Raw genomic sequence first — 15,229 nt, 5'->3', positions numbered from 1 at the left:
CATGGGCAGTCTTTTGAATAAAATGCAACCATTTGAAGATGGACATGGATAAGTTTAACAGTTTACTGTCCTTTATTTATCTATAACATTTTCCGTTAAAATATCTGCGGCAATGAGCAATGAACATGAACATTTAAATAATGTCTCTTCATTTTTGCCCCTCCGTACACTAGGTGGCGGTACATAAATAATTCGAGCTCTTTTTCTCAATCGATTAACCTTTGTTTTGGGTCAAAGTTGAAAGGCTCTAGCTTCCTGGTTTCGGCGGCAATGCGTAGAAGTCTGGACGTTTTTGTATCGAACAGATAGTAAAATACTAAGATATAATAGCACCACATTTCGTACAGCAATGGTGAGTGTTGATATGGTTGGTTATAATAAAATTGCCAGGATCTTTTGAAAAGAAAAACGGATTAGCAGTTTGAGTTGGGTGCCTTTTCCCAGCAAGCTAACGTTATCCCATTCATTCATTGCAGTTGCAGTGAATGAGAGGCAAATAAAGTCATGTTGCAGATTGAAATCTAATATGCGTTTCATTGCATGATGATAGACGTCTGTTCTTCCCTACACATGGGTCTGAACGTTCTATTTTGTTCCATTAAATTATTACCCATAACAATAATCCCACCTTCCTATTGCTGTGTGTGTTTAGAGTTTACCTCTGAACCCGAAACCCTTCCTGAACGGCCTGACAGGCAAGCCGGTGATGGTGAAGCTGAAGTGGGGGATGGAGTACAAGGGCTACCTAGTGTCTGTGGACAGCTACATGAACATGCAGGTGAGGGAGCACACCTGGACACGGGTGTTTTTAGCAACGTGGGTGTATTTACATATGCTAGCGTTGCTTTCAATTGAATTTGGTTGCACAAAAACAGTCCGCGGGAAGCCAAAAGTTAAAAACAATCCCATTTCAGCTTACAGTGCCGGTGGGCAGGACGATTGGTCATTATGACTGGGAATTTGAGACAAAGCATTGTATAATTAAACAGACTTTCCAAACGTGGGTCTGTTGTAGACCCACTTCCTATCTGCTTATCTCATATCAAAATAAGTCTCCCACAAGTTATTCATTTTTGTCCACGTATGCCGCAGGTACAAGACTTGTATTTTGCACCTAACCTGGACAGTGTGTGTGCCTGGCGCAAATAAATGCAGATGTAAATTTGTCATGTTTTTGTCATTGGTTTCGACAGTTGGCGAACACAGAAGAGTATGTGGATGGAGCGTTGGCTGGTCACCTTGGAGAAGTACTTGTTAGGTAAATAAGAGCCCTCTTCTGGATTCTCTAAAATGTTGCCTTCTGCCTCTTGTCCTTTACTCCTGAGGTGATCGAGATCGGCAACAACTGCATTCATGAAATACCTACCTCTTTTAGAGCAGTGATCTGGGGTGTATTCATTAGTGTAGACTGCTTCAACAGAAAGTGTTGTGCTACCAAAACAAGTTTCATATTGGACAAGTTCGGGAAGGTACCTCAAAGTCCCACTTTGGCTTGTTTGGTTTGTAGTAAATAATACACAGTTCAAGAAAGGAAGTATTTGTTGAAATCAGATGTTTTCTGCAATAGAATGCAACTCTATATTCTGAAATATTGGTTGAACTGCACGTCAACCCTTTAATGAGTACCAGTAGAAATGTATTCTCCCTGGACTTCTGTGTCCAGCATACTTCTGGTGTGACTGATGCAGATGTTTGATAGTGGCTGTTCTCAGTGTAATTCTCTTTGATCTAAAGTGCGTATTCTCTACCCACAGGTGCAATAATGTTTTGTATATTAGAGGAGTGGAGGAAGAAGAGGAGGATGGAGAAATGAAAGAATGATGGCGAGGATGAGACTTGCAACTGAAGATCTGGATGAGTGTTGTTTTGAATCTTTGTTTTTTCATTTTCACTATGTGGAAAATGGACTCTTGGTAAGAAAGTTAGCTTTATATAGGTGAAACTTTCAAGAGCAATTTTTTTTTTTTTACTGTTTATGATCCAATATGTATTATATCACTGTATAATAAATTGAAAAGATGATGGTTATTGTACCCATTCCTAAACCTGCTGTCTGGTGGTATTATTACAGGTTTGTGAGGGAGGTGATTGATGTGGTGTCTCAACCAAATTAACAAACACTACACATTGAACAGAATTTGTCAATCAATGTACAGTATTCCTAATTTCCAAAGCCCCTCCCAGACTTGCACTTTGAACACCTGTTCTCCACATATTTACTTTTCTCCAAACCGCTAGAAAGTGACAGTTAGGTGACTTACAAAAGTAATTTACATTTTTAAGCTTCATTTCAACTATTTCAAAATGTCTTACAAACTTTTGGTAAAGAACGTGAAACGGGTGGTTTTAATTTGCAACAACGGTGAGAAGTTCCTGACGAAGGAAGGGACGCAAAAGCTGTGTGTGAGAACAGTGGTTTGGTTGTCGGGAGGTAAGTTTTGGCTAAACCAAACGTTTTTCCACCGCAAACTATTGCTTAAAAGAGCTGTGTTTTGTTCGTGCAGCGACGGTCTGATAAAGGATATTGGACTAGCGAGCACCATTGATTTCCAATATGCGGGGTGCACGTTTGATAAAGTAATCGATGCAACTGGCATGCATGTCATTCCAGGCAAGTATCAGTGCAATACACCATCCTGGACAATAGGGGCGGTAGATCTAGGCGTGCACGAAGGCGTAAACATGGTTTGTGCTATCTGGGATCCTTAACCCTAACCATAACCCTTTCCTAATGCTAAACTTAACCCGTACCATTTTAAATGTACATTTCAATGGTGTAGGGACGTCCCAAGGATCCCGGATAGTAAGGGCCGTGTAAACATGCAACCTTGGCCACGTTTATTTGACAAACGTTGTCGAACGGTGCAGATAGAAATGCCATGAATAGGGCTGACGTTATTCCTTATTCTACATGTCAGCACAGGAGGTGGGTGGCACATCAATTGAGGAGGACGGGCTCATGGTAATGGCTGGCGCGGAATCAGTGGAATGGTATCAAACACATGGTTATGAGCCGTTCTCCCCTCCACAGCCTCCTGTGTGTCAGAGAGCCATGTTTGGCCTACCTGGCATATTTGAATGTTCCAAAACGTTTGGTCCTGCCAAATGCTCCCCTGTTCTATTGATACAAATATTTGAATCTTTGGTTTAGTGTTCTATCATGTAGAGAATTAGGTTTTATAGAAATGCAGCTGTGCTCATTGTATTATTACGTTTCAGGATTGGTTGATGCACACACCCACCCCATATGGGCTGGAGACGGGGTTCATGAATTTGCCATGAAGGTAAATATGACTTCCCTTAGTCCTGTCCCCTCTGCCTCAACAGCTTGTAATCTGACTCACCTTTTAGAGTAAAAGTAAAGGTTTATATGGTGTTTACACAAGCAGCCCAATTCTGATCTTTTTTCCACAAATTGGTCTTTTGACCAGTCGCATCAGATCATTTCACACGAGATCTGTTTCAGAGGTGATCTGATTTTTCAAAAGACCAATTAGTGAAAAAGATCAGAATTGGGCTGCCTGTCAAAACGCAGCCTAGCTAATGCTGTGTGTGCCGACAGTTGGCTGGTGCCACTTCCATGGATGTGCACCGTGCCGGAGGAGGGATCCACTTCACAGTGGAGCACACCCGCGCTGCTCTTGCCTCCACCCTGCTGGCCTCTCTGACAGGCAGGCTGGGTCGGATGCAGCGGGCAGGCACCACCCAGGTGGAGTGTAAGACTGGCTCCGGCCTGGAGCTGCAGACAGAGCTGAAGATGCTGGAGGTCATCGAGACGGCCAGACGTACCCTACCAATCAATATTTCGTCTACCTACTGTGGAGCACATGCTGTCCCTAAGTACTGAACACACACTCTCTACACCAATAGTCCCCAACCAGGGGTACTAGAACCCCTGGGGGTACTTGGTCTATCCACAGGGGGTACTTGAGAAGACTCATAACACCATAGACTTGCTGGTAAAATGCACGTGAGGGGGTACTTCAGAGGTACTCTGGTCAGAGCAAAATTCAGTTGATGGTACAGTAACAGAAAAAGGTTGGGAACCACTGCACTACACCATGTTGAACACTCCCCATCCTAAACAGACACCTCAATTCCACCCCGTCGTGACCTCACATTCACCCACACCCATACAGCTAACCCTACTGACTTTAGTCCTCACTAGGTGTTATTAAATACCCACCCCTTCTGATTCTTTCCCAGGGGTAAGACTGTCGCCGAGGCGACAGCAGACATCCTTCAGGTCCAGTTGCCACGGCTGCGTGAGCGTATGTCAGCGGGGGCCCTGAGGGTGGACAACATAGATGTGTTCTGTGAGCAGGGTGTGTTTGACCTGTCCTCCACGCGCTCCATCCTGCAGGCCGGCCTGGACATGGGCCTCAGCATCAACTTCCACGGAGACGAGCTGCACCCCATGAACTCTGCACAGGTACGCATCATCAACCTGCGCCTCTCTACTGTCACTGTGGTAACAACTGGTTTAGTACCTGTACGTATTAAGTGTCTATGGTACTGTCTGTTAGGTTCTAATTCTCAGATTAAAAAACACAACGGACATTTATGAAAGTTTAACCAAGTTTATTCTACCCAGAGGATCAATACAGTGGCATTCAGACAACAACAAAAAATCACATAAGCACTGATATTTAACCGTTCCTCATAGGCTCCTCCTACCTATCTATACAAACATCGTTCTTTACTGCTAGGCAGGACACTAGTGATACGGGTCATAAACCTTTATTTCTCCCTTAAGGTGACCTGACCTGACCTCAACCCCCCTCTACCACTAATCCATGGCTCTCCCCCCTTATCAATGCCTGACCTGACCTCAACCCCCCTCCATCACTAATCCATGGCTCTCCCCCCTTATCAATGCCTGACCTGACCTCAACCCCCCTCCATCACTAATCCATGGCTCTCTCCCCTTATCAATGCCTGACCTGACCTCAACCCCCCTCCATCACTAATCCATGGCTCTCCCCCCTTATCAATGCCTGACCTGACCTCAACCCCCCTCCATCACTAATCCATGGCTCTCCCCCCTTATCAATGCCTGACCTGACCTCAACCCCCCTCCATCACTAATCCATGGCTCTCTCCCCTTATCAATGCCTGACCTGACCTCAACCCCCCTCCATCACTTATCCATGGCTCTCTCCCCTTATCAATGCCTGACCTGACCTCAACCCCCCTCCACCACTAATCCATGGCTCTCTCCCCTTATCAATGCCTGCCACATGTAATCGCTTCCCTGCGCTCAACACATTCCAAGCTTAGTTGCACCCACTATATACCTTCCTCCTATAACCCTTAACTTCTGGTGTAGACCCTCAACCTCAGCACTCCATCAGTGACATGAATAAGTATATTTCATATTCTCAGAACCCAACATGTCCATCTCACTGAACCATTCCTGTATTGTGTGTGTGTGTGTGTGTTTAGGGGGGGGGTAGTTAGGGGGGAAAGATGGAGGGGGCTGTGGGGATAAGTTCAATGGGAGAAGGTAAAAAGCCTATTCCTCTATATAGCGATCCCTCTGTCATCATCTCTTTATCCCTCTCTGTCTATCCCAGCCAGTGGGGATGCACCTGGCGTGTGTCAACATGAGGATGTCCATGCCCGAGGCTCTGACCGCCTCCACCATCAACGCAGCCTACGCCCTGGGACGCTCTCACGCGCACGGCTCCCCGGAGGTCAACAAACACGGCGACCTGCTGGTTCTCAACGCACCACGTTAAAGTTGCCGTCAATAAATACTACTATATTGTAAGAGCTGGCTTCATTTAGTGGTCAGACACCACACTATGGTCCAGCTGACCTTTAAGTCATCTAGCTGCTGAAAGGTTATCTTGTAGCTGTGATGAGGACTGTGCATGGTGTTGTCTAAAATGCAGTAGCTGTGTGAATGGAACCGATTGGTTTGTGTGAGACTGCCTAAGGTTGGGTTGATTGTGTGAGTGAGACTACCTAAAGTTGTGTTGATTGTCTGTGTGTGGCTGACACTTTAGTGTAGACTGACAGTGTTGTGTTGATGGTGTTGTCCGGCGGGTGAGAGCATCTCATCTACCAGTTAGGAGGACACCAGGAACTGATCCACTACGTTGTCATCAGGGGCAACGTCGTTTACAACAACGACAAAACCATGGACTTCCAACTCCAAAATTGGTTTTGGATAATTGTTAACCCAAGCCAGACTCCTTCGCACTTTTCTTGCTCCTCTTTGTATGTTTGACGTTAATAGTTGCAGAAATCTACACAAGTGTAAAAGTTGAGGTTTAAACCCACAAACTCAAGGTTATGTGACAGGGGTTCTAACCATTGAGCCATAAAATCCTGCACGTTCTCTCTTGAACATACAACCTCAGAATCATGAGGCAGAATTCTGTAATATTCTGCAGAATGAGGTGGCATTGTTTCTCCTGGGGCACTCCTGTAACAGTACTAGATGATGATGATAGTTCACTCCTGTAACAGTACTAGATGATGATGATAGTTCACTCCTGTAACAGTTTCTAGATGATAGTTCACACCTGTAACAGTACTAGATGATGATAGTTCACTCCTGTAACAGTACTAGATGATGATAGTTCACTCCTGTAACAGTACTAGATGATGATGATAGTTCACTCCTGTAACAGTACTAGATGATGATGATAGTTCACTCCTGTAACAGTACTAGATGATGCTGATAGTTCACTCCTGTAACAGTACTAGATGATGATGATAGTTCACTCCTGTAACAGTACTAGATGATGATGATAGTTCACTCCTGTAACAGTACTAGATGATGATGATAGTTCACTCCTGTAACAGTACTAGATTATGATGATAGTTCACTCCTGTAACAGTACTAGATTATGATGATAGTTCACTCCTGTAACAGTACTAGATGATGATGATAGTTCACACCTGTAACAGTACTAGATGATGATAGTTCACTCCTGTAACAGTACTAGATGATGATAGTTCACTCCTGTAACAGTACTAGATGATGATAGTTCACTCCTGTAACAGTACTAGATGATGATAGTTCACTCCTGTAACAGTACTAGATGATGATAGTTCACTCCTGTAACAGTACTAGATGATGATGATAGTTCACTCCTGTAACAGTACTAGATGATGCTGATAGTTCACTCCTGTAACAGTACTAGATGATGATGATAGTTCACTCCTGTAACAGTACTAGATGATGATGATAGTTCACTCCTGTAACAGTACTAGATGATGATGATAGTTCACTCCTGTAACAGTACTAGATGATGATGATAGTTCACTCCTGTAACAGTACTAGATTATGATGATAGTTCACTCCTGTAACAGTACTAGATTATGATGATAGTTCACTCCTGTAACAGTACTAGATGATGATGATAGTTCACACCTGTAACAGTACTAGATGATGATAGTTCACTCCTGTAACAGTACTAGATGATGATAGTTCACTCCTGTAACAGTACTAGATGATGATAGTTCACTCCTGTAACAGTACTAGATGATGATAGTTCACTCCAGTAACAGTACTAGATGATGATGATAGTTCACTCCTGTAACAGTACTAGATGATGATAGTTCACTCCTGTAACAGTACTAGATGATGATGATAGTTCACTCCTGTAACAGTTTCTAGATGATAGTTCACACCTGTAACAGTACTAGATGATGATAGTTCACTCCTGTAACAGTACTAGATGATGATAGTTCACTCCTGTAACAGTACTAGATGATGATAGTTCACTCCTGTAACAGTACTAGATGATGATGATAGTTCACTCCTGTAACAGTACTAGATGATGATGATAGTTCACTCCTGTAACAGTACTAGATGATGCTGATAGTTCACTCCTGTAACAGTACTAGATGATGATGATAGTTCACTCCTGTAACAGTACTAGATGATGATAGTTCACTCCTGTAACAGTACTAGATGATGATGATAGTTCACTCCTGTAACAGTACTAGATGATGATGATAGTTCACTCCTGTAACAGTACTAGATTATGATGATAGTTCACTCCTGTAACAGTACTAGATTATGATGATAGTTCACTCCTGTAACAGTACTAGATGATGATGATAGTTCACACCTGTAACAGTACTAGATGATGATAGTTCACTCCTGTAACAGTACTAGATGATGATAGTTCACTCCTGTAACAGTACTAGATGATGATAGTTCACTCCTGTAACAGTACTAGATGATGATAGTTCACTCCTGTAACAGTACTAGATGATGATGATAGTTCACTCCTGTAACAGTACTAGATGATGCTGATAGTTCACTCCTGTAACAGTACTAGATGATGATGATAGTTCACTCCTGTAACAGTACTAGATGATGATGATAGTTCACTCCTGTAACAGTACTAGATGATGATAGTTCACTCCTGTAACAGTACTAGATGATGATGATAGTTCACTCCTGTAACAGTACTAGATTATGATGATAGTTCACTCCTGTAACAGTACTAGATTATGATGATAGTTCACTCCTGTAACAGTACTAGATGATGATGATAGTTCACACCTGTAACAGTACTAGATGATGATAGTTCACTCCTGTAACAGTACTAGATGATGATAGTTCACTCCTGTAACAGTACTAGATGATGATAGTTCACTCCTGTAACAGTACTAGATGATGATAGTTCACTCCAGTAACAGTACTAGATGATGATGATAGTTCACTCCTGTAACAGTACTAGATGATGATAGTTCACTCCTGTAACAGTACTAGATGATGATGATAGTTCACTCCTGTAACAGTTTCTAGATGATAGTTCACACCTGTAACAGTACTAGATGATGATAGTTCACTCCTGTAACAGTACTAGATGATGATAGTTCACTCCAGTAACAGTACTAGATGATGATAGTTCACTCCAGTAACAGTACTAGATGATGATAGTTCACTCCAGTAACAGTACTAGATGATGATAGTTCACTCCTGTAACAGTACTAGATGATGATAGTTCACTCCTGTAACAGTACTAGATGATGATAGTTCACTCCTGTAACAGTACTAGATGATGATAGTTCACTCCTGTAACAGTACTAGATGATGATAGTTCACTCCTGTAACAGTACTAGATGATGATGATAGTTCACTCCTGTAACAGTACTAGATGATGATGATGATAGTTCACTCCTGTAACAGTACTAGATGATGCTTTAGTAAACAGAATTGGAATTTGAACTGAAGGAAAGATGGCCAGCACTTTGACAGAATAAGCTTAATTTTTATTGAACACATCTCAGTAACTGGTTTTACAATAATGCATCATTACAATATAACTGTAATCCATTTAAGGATTTCTAAGGCATGAAACCAAACCTCTTTCCTTCTACTCTTTTTTTTGTGTTCAAGCCATTCATTCTATTCTGGATGACTGAGGGGTGTCCATACACACAATCCAACCTCCCTTCCTCACCCACCCTTAGTCCCAACATAACTGAACTAGGGCCGGGATTCAATCCGACTGCGGGTTGTCGACAATTCAGCTTTTAAAGGGAATTTCCGATTGAGCTATATGCAGCATTTGGGTCCTTCCACAAAATGCTAACATTTTGGGCAGTGTAAATTGGTCAAAATAAACTATTAATTTCACAAAAGCAGTGTCACATTAAGCGGTTAAATAAAAATCCCCTTATGACAGGGAGAATAGACACTTGAATGCAAGCTTCACAAAACTATTGGCTAGAAATGTTTTAACAATTCCAATCTATGGGTAACAGGGATGATGTTTTAATTGACACGCTCAGTTTAAGCACAAAACACCAGAAAACTGCCAAAAAGAGTAGAACAGCTCACCTCCTTTACACTGAGTTGACTGTTTGTTGGAAAAAACTTCTTAAAGGAATAGATTCACCATATATATAAAACAAATTATGTTCACGTAACAGGGTTGGCCTTAAAATGAGGGACAGACATAAATTAATCGCATGAAATAAATAAAAATCTTCAGAAATGACTGTCAAAGCAACAACATAACCAGTTCAACTTTTTAGAGTATCATTTCAATGATGGTTAAAACATGGAGGAATTTTGGGCTGAAGTTGGTTGAAATCTTCCCAGAAGTCGGAAAAACATAACGCGGGACAATGTCAAAATGCTGATTTTTGGCACTTTATTTGTGGAATGACCCATTTACCGTGCATGAGATCACATTTAATTGTTGACAACCCGCAGTCGGATTGAATCCCGATCAAGAACACTGATTATAATAAAGATGATCCTTAAAAAAACATTAATATTGCCTTTGTGCACAAAATGATACAAGGGTGTGTAAATATAAACACTAAATTAAAAGCAGTTTTGTGGCATGTGTGTACGCAGGTTTGTGTCTTTTTAGAGTATAATTTTGTATAAAAGTAATGGGTCTCAAACTCTGTGTGTGTTCTAAGCTTCGTACTTCTTCCCGGATCGGTGGATCTGCTGGTACAAAGTCATGGAGAAGGCCATACCCAGGAGCTGCAGACAGGAAGTCACATCAGTCACACTGCAACAACATCATTACATGCACATCTGTATGTACACACACACACACACACACCCTTACCTGTATGACCAGAACACACATGGCGATGGTTCCCAGCAGGTGTTTATTGTCATCCAGCCACTCCTCCACCTTCTCATAGCAACCCTGACAAGAGAGAAACATACAATCTTGAGAAGTGAAAAAGGACTCTCCTACACATGCAGATACACATGAATACACACACACACTCCTTGATGGGAGGAAGAAGATCAGACATTTTTAAACAAACACAAACTGACCCGTGTCCAGAACTGGTTGGTGGCATTGCGCCCACAGTCCTGGTAGATATCCTGGCAGCAGTGGTCAGGAACCACCTTCTCCTGCAGGGCAGTGTGCCAGTCTGTGTATCCATTCACCCCACAACAATGCCACTGACAGGGAGAGAGGAGACAGTGTTATATATTGCACCTCTCCCTTGATGGAATGCTATGCTATTAGTGTGGGTTTGTATGGTATATCATTAGTAGTTAGGTACCGTACTGTAATGAAAATTTTATGATTAAAGATTTGACTAAATGATTTCACCCTGAAAATGTATAACCGAGTGATTATAAGATGAAGGTACTAATGTGTGTGTGTAGGAAAAGTTTAAGCTTAAGGATTTAGCAATGTAAGCAAGACATTCAAGGAAAAAGGGGAACTGTTAACAGACAGCAGACAACTTGTGACCACTGTGAAACTAATAACAGGAAGAAGGTCTCCCCACCCAGGGAGGGGAGAAACCTTTAGGCTGACAGTAGATTATGTAACATGTTGCAGGATATGATAAGCAATGTATGTGTTGGAGAAGATTTGTAAATAAGCATTGACAGTGTTGAAGAAGAGGAGGAGGCATCTGTAAGGGGTATGACATATGATATGACCAAATGTTAGGTATAAAAGGCTGTGTACATTGTATGATATTCAGAGCTCTCGTGAATAAACTTGGTTGACTATTGTAGGCTGGGCCTCCGTCTGTGTCATTTAACCAGAATCTTACAAACTCTGGGGTGCAGACTGAGTAGTTTAATTGAAGTTCAGTTTATGAACATTGGGAACAAAATTCTCATAACACGTACCTCTGTCTGTATGGTGTTCCAGGCGTTATGGTAGATCATTAGTAGTTAGGTACCGTACCTCTGTCTGTATGGTGTTCCAGGGGTTGTATGGTAGATCATTAGTAGTTAGGTACCGTACCTCTGTCTGTACGGTGTTCCAGGGGTTGTATGGTAGATCATCAGTAGTTAGGTACCGTACCTCTGTCTGGTGTTCCAGGCGTTGTATGGTAGATCATTAGTAGTTAGCTACCGTACCTCTGTCTGTACGGTGTTCCAGGCGTTGTATGGTAGATCATTAGTAGTTAGGTACCGTACCTCTGTCTGTATGGTGTTCCAGGGGTTGTATGGTAGATCATTAGTAGTTAGGTACCGTACCTCTGTCTGGTGTTCCAGGGGTTGTATGGTAGATCATTAGTAGTTAGGTACCGTACCTCTGTCTGTATGGTGTTCCAGGGGTTGTATGGTAGATCATTAGTAGTTAGGTACCGTACCTCTGTCTGTATGGTGTTCCAGGCGTTGTATGGTAGATCATTAGTAGTTAGGTACCGTACCTCTGTCTGTCTGGTGTTCCAGGGGTTGTATGGTAGATCATTAGTAGTTAGGTACCGTACCTCTGTCTGTATGGTGTTCCAGGCGTTGTATGGTAGATCATTAGTAGTTAGGTACCGTACCTCTGTCTGTACGGTGTTCCAGGCGTTGTATGGTAGATCATTAGTAGTTAGGTACCGTACCTCTGTCTGTATGGTGTTCCAGGGGTTGTATGGTAGATCATTAGTAGTTAGGTACCGTACCTCTGTCTGTATGGTGTTCCAGGCGTTGCGGAGGCCAGCGTTGTTGTTGGTGCTGTACAGAGCAAGTCCCTCTTTCAGGTCCTGTCTGGCGTTCTCACTCACCTGCACACACAGTGGATCATGAGAAATGTAGGCAGAGGCACTATGGGTACAGGAACCATAGGTGGAAGGATAACCTGGGGTTGAATTGACAGGAGGCTTCTATGGGAGTCTTACATTGTCTGTGTATACGAAGAACAGGATGAGAAGGATCAGCTCCGCCAACAGAATCACCAACAACGTGATGAAAAACTACAGGGAACAAGTGAGACAAGAGAGCGAGGCAGGTGAGGTTGCCAATGTGCCAAGCAATGTAGTGTGGTGCATCGTGGGTCGTGTAGTTCACTCACACTCAGCAGCAGACACTTGTTCTCCTTGATGGCACCCAGGCAACCCAGGAAGCCTGTAACCATGATGACAGCACCCAGGGTGATGATGAGGTTGGCAGCAGAGATGGAGGGGAAGGATGGCGATAGGGTGGCAAAGCTGCCCTGGGACACAGACAACCACACCCCCACACCCAACAAACCACAGCCCCCCAACTGAAAGAGGCAGAATAAAATATAATGCAGAATCAGAAGATGAATTAGTTTGAAAACCATGTGTATAGTGAGTTTGTTCACCCACCCAGAAGAGCAGGTTGAAGAGGAACAGCATGTATTTGACACAGCAGAGGCAGCCGCGAGCCATGGTCAAGCTGTGACGATCTGCAAATAAAACGGCGGTGTTTATTATGTAAAACTTTTGTGGAGAGTTTGTACGTCTCTCCCTTGCAAATGATCAGCAATCGACTACAATTCAAATGTGACTGAATATCTCGATTACTTCAAACACCGCTCGAACTTGTTTCCTTTTAGTCGTTACAACGGAGTGTATTTCCACAGGCACTAGTAAATAGTACTACTGCACCCACCTCACTTGCGAAACTGTTGTAATTCCTCAAGAAACCACCAGTGCAGCGTTAGCAAAGTAAACAAATTAAAACTCGCTGGTATAGAAGGGTTGGTTGTTCAGCAACGAAATCAACGCTTGCACAACTATAGGGAAAAACACACGGGGTTGGCTTTACATTGCTGTTATGTCAACTGTATTTCGAATTCAATGTTTATTAAAAACATAAATAAATGTGTACAATGAGCACTTGTTGTCTCTCAAATACATCGTTAAAGTTGTTGGTTGGCTTGCGAATTTGGGCCATAGCATTGACATGAAATCTGTCAAAACAAGACATGGTATCAAGAAAACGAGGCTTACGATTCCCCACATGGCACTTGTCATTGTTGCTAGCAATCTGGTCATCCAGAATCACACCACGCTGACTTCTGCCCACACAGAAGCATGCACATTGTTTTCGTGACATTTCCACCTAACCCATCTATTAAAATGTCTAGTTTTTTTGCTCGTCCCTGTCAATTTTTTTTTATTGGTTTATCTCTTGTGAGGGATTACAACAGACTAAGGCCTACATTTCCCCAGGTGAATATACATTTGACACAAAGATGATTAGCTCCTATCCATCTGTTTGACAGGTACCTGTGAAAATATACTCCGCTGTAATTCCTCAACGGAACCACATGAGGGCAGGCAGAGTTTGCTCAAGAATGAAAGTGACTGGAGTCCTATGGACTAAAGTAACGTTTTCATAATTATGTTTGGGAACGTCGTATATACGAGCACAAAGCCAAAACCTCCGGATAGCCCCGCAGAAATAACAGAAAATGCATTTGAAAAACTAAAGAACATACCGAACAATGTTTTGATTTAGTCACTTATTTCATGGGAAAGGGCTGCCCTCTTGGGGTTGTGTTCAGGCATGACAATTGATACTATTTGAACATGTAAACTGTTCTCGTAATAATTTTACCACTTAGATAAGGAATTAGATGGTGCCGTCGAGCCTTCAGCAGGAGGGACCTGTAAGACAAAGCACATACAACTCTTTCATGTAGGCCTACTGTTGTTCTATGTAGTAGTAGTTATGTTCTTCTGGAAATGATTTCCCGAGCCAATAACAGTGTGGTGGGCTCTGACACACACACACAGAGAGAGAAATCTACCATCGCTTTTAGTTCAAATACAGAATAATAAATCAGATTGCACTCCCCTTTCATCTTTTTTTTCTCTACATCACCACCACAGGAAGTGACATTTGGTGAGGATCGAGAAAGAAGCATCGTTGCTCGCTCTAGAATGTGTTATGTTAGTGTTTGAATCTGATAGTGTTATGATGTAAATTCTGTTCAAAGAAAATGTCAACATTGTTTAGCAGCCAGGTCCAATGGTTTTGGCCACACTTCTGATTTGATTCGTTTAACGTTGTAAACATATAACTTTGGTCGTGCGTAAATCTAACAATTTACAAGCATATATTCTCATCAAAGTTTTAGAACATTACACAGACTGGATCGATACCCAGACTGCTGGGGTGATTTTAGACTTGTCCCAAACAGCATGGCCGTGGTATCCAGACCAAAGAGATGATTCCGTACCGTAACTGTACCAGCTCGAGTTCAGCTCATCCTCATTTCAGCAATCTCCTGACTACTGCGACCGACCTCTATCCGGTTTTCCAGCGATAATGCAGAAGTTAACAAATCCAATTGTATTATTTTTGTAGGCTATATTTAAACTTTCCTGCTGTCGTCGATGAATCACAGGCAGAGTATTTTCTTTCAGAAGGGCGGAAACTGGTCTGGAGGCGTGACTGTGGTGGGGAGGAATTATGTTACCGAATGGAACTGCAACGAGAGTATGGGACGTCCTGGGAGATAATGGATTTATTTGTGTGTGTGACTGTGTGTTGGCATTTTTCTTTCATGGT

At 42.5% G+C, this 15,229-nt stretch overlaps 3 protein-coding genes across 4 annotated transcripts; 2 read left to right on the top strand and 1 right to left on the bottom strand.

The window, feature by feature from the left end:
- The first annotated feature begins 224 nt into the window (after positions 1–224).
- LOC106576293 (small nuclear ribonucleoprotein F) lies at positions 225–2,045 on the top strand. The gene is made up of 4 exons (XM_014153383.3): positions 225–352; positions 653–778; positions 1,194–1,258; positions 1,755–2,045. Exons 1-4 carry the CDS (start codon positions 350–352, stop codon positions 1,819–1,821), a joined length of 261 nt encoding a protein of 86 aa, XP_014008858.1. The 5' UTR covers positions 225–349; the 3' UTR covers positions 1,822–2,045.
- Positions 2,046–2,225: 180 nt separating this feature from the next.
- LOC106576292 (putative imidazolonepropionase) lies at positions 2,226–9,228 on the top strand. Its single transcript, XM_045699907.2, has 3 exons — positions 2,226–3,284; positions 3,563–4,432; positions 5,577–9,228. Exons 2-3 carry the CDS (start codon positions 4,274–4,276, stop codon positions 5,739–5,741), a joined length of 324 nt encoding a protein of 107 aa, XP_045555863.1. The 5' UTR covers positions 2,226–3,284; positions 3,563–4,273; the 3' UTR covers positions 5,742–9,228.
- On the bottom strand, positions 9,222–15,140 carry tsn9 (Tetraspanin-9). 2 transcript variants are annotated; one of them, XM_082963280.1, is made up of 9 exons: positions 14,898–15,140; positions 14,273–14,322; positions 13,036–13,115; positions 12,759–12,950; positions 12,586–12,660; positions 12,370–12,471; positions 10,781–10,912; positions 10,563–10,646; positions 9,222–10,474 (listed from the first exon to the last, which is right to left on the bottom strand). In XM_082963280.1, the coding sequence occupies exons 3-9, from the start codon at positions 13,096–13,098 to the stop codon at positions 10,403–10,405; spliced, it is 720 nt and encodes a 239-aa protein (XP_082819406.1). In that variant the 5' UTR covers positions 13,099–13,115; positions 14,273–14,322; positions 14,898–15,140; the 3' UTR covers positions 9,222–10,402.
- Positions 15,141–15,229: the final 89 nt, after the last annotated feature.

This window comes from Salmo salar, chromosome 17 (genome assembly GCF_965601325.2).
Source record: "Salmo salar chromosome 17, fSalSal1, whole genome shotgun sequence".
Taxonomy (NCBI): Eukaryota; Metazoa; Chordata; class Actinopteri; order Salmoniformes; family Salmonidae; genus Salmo; species Salmo salar.
Note: the sequence above shows the minus strand (reverse complement) of the source record. Positions and strands in the feature narration are given on the sequence as shown.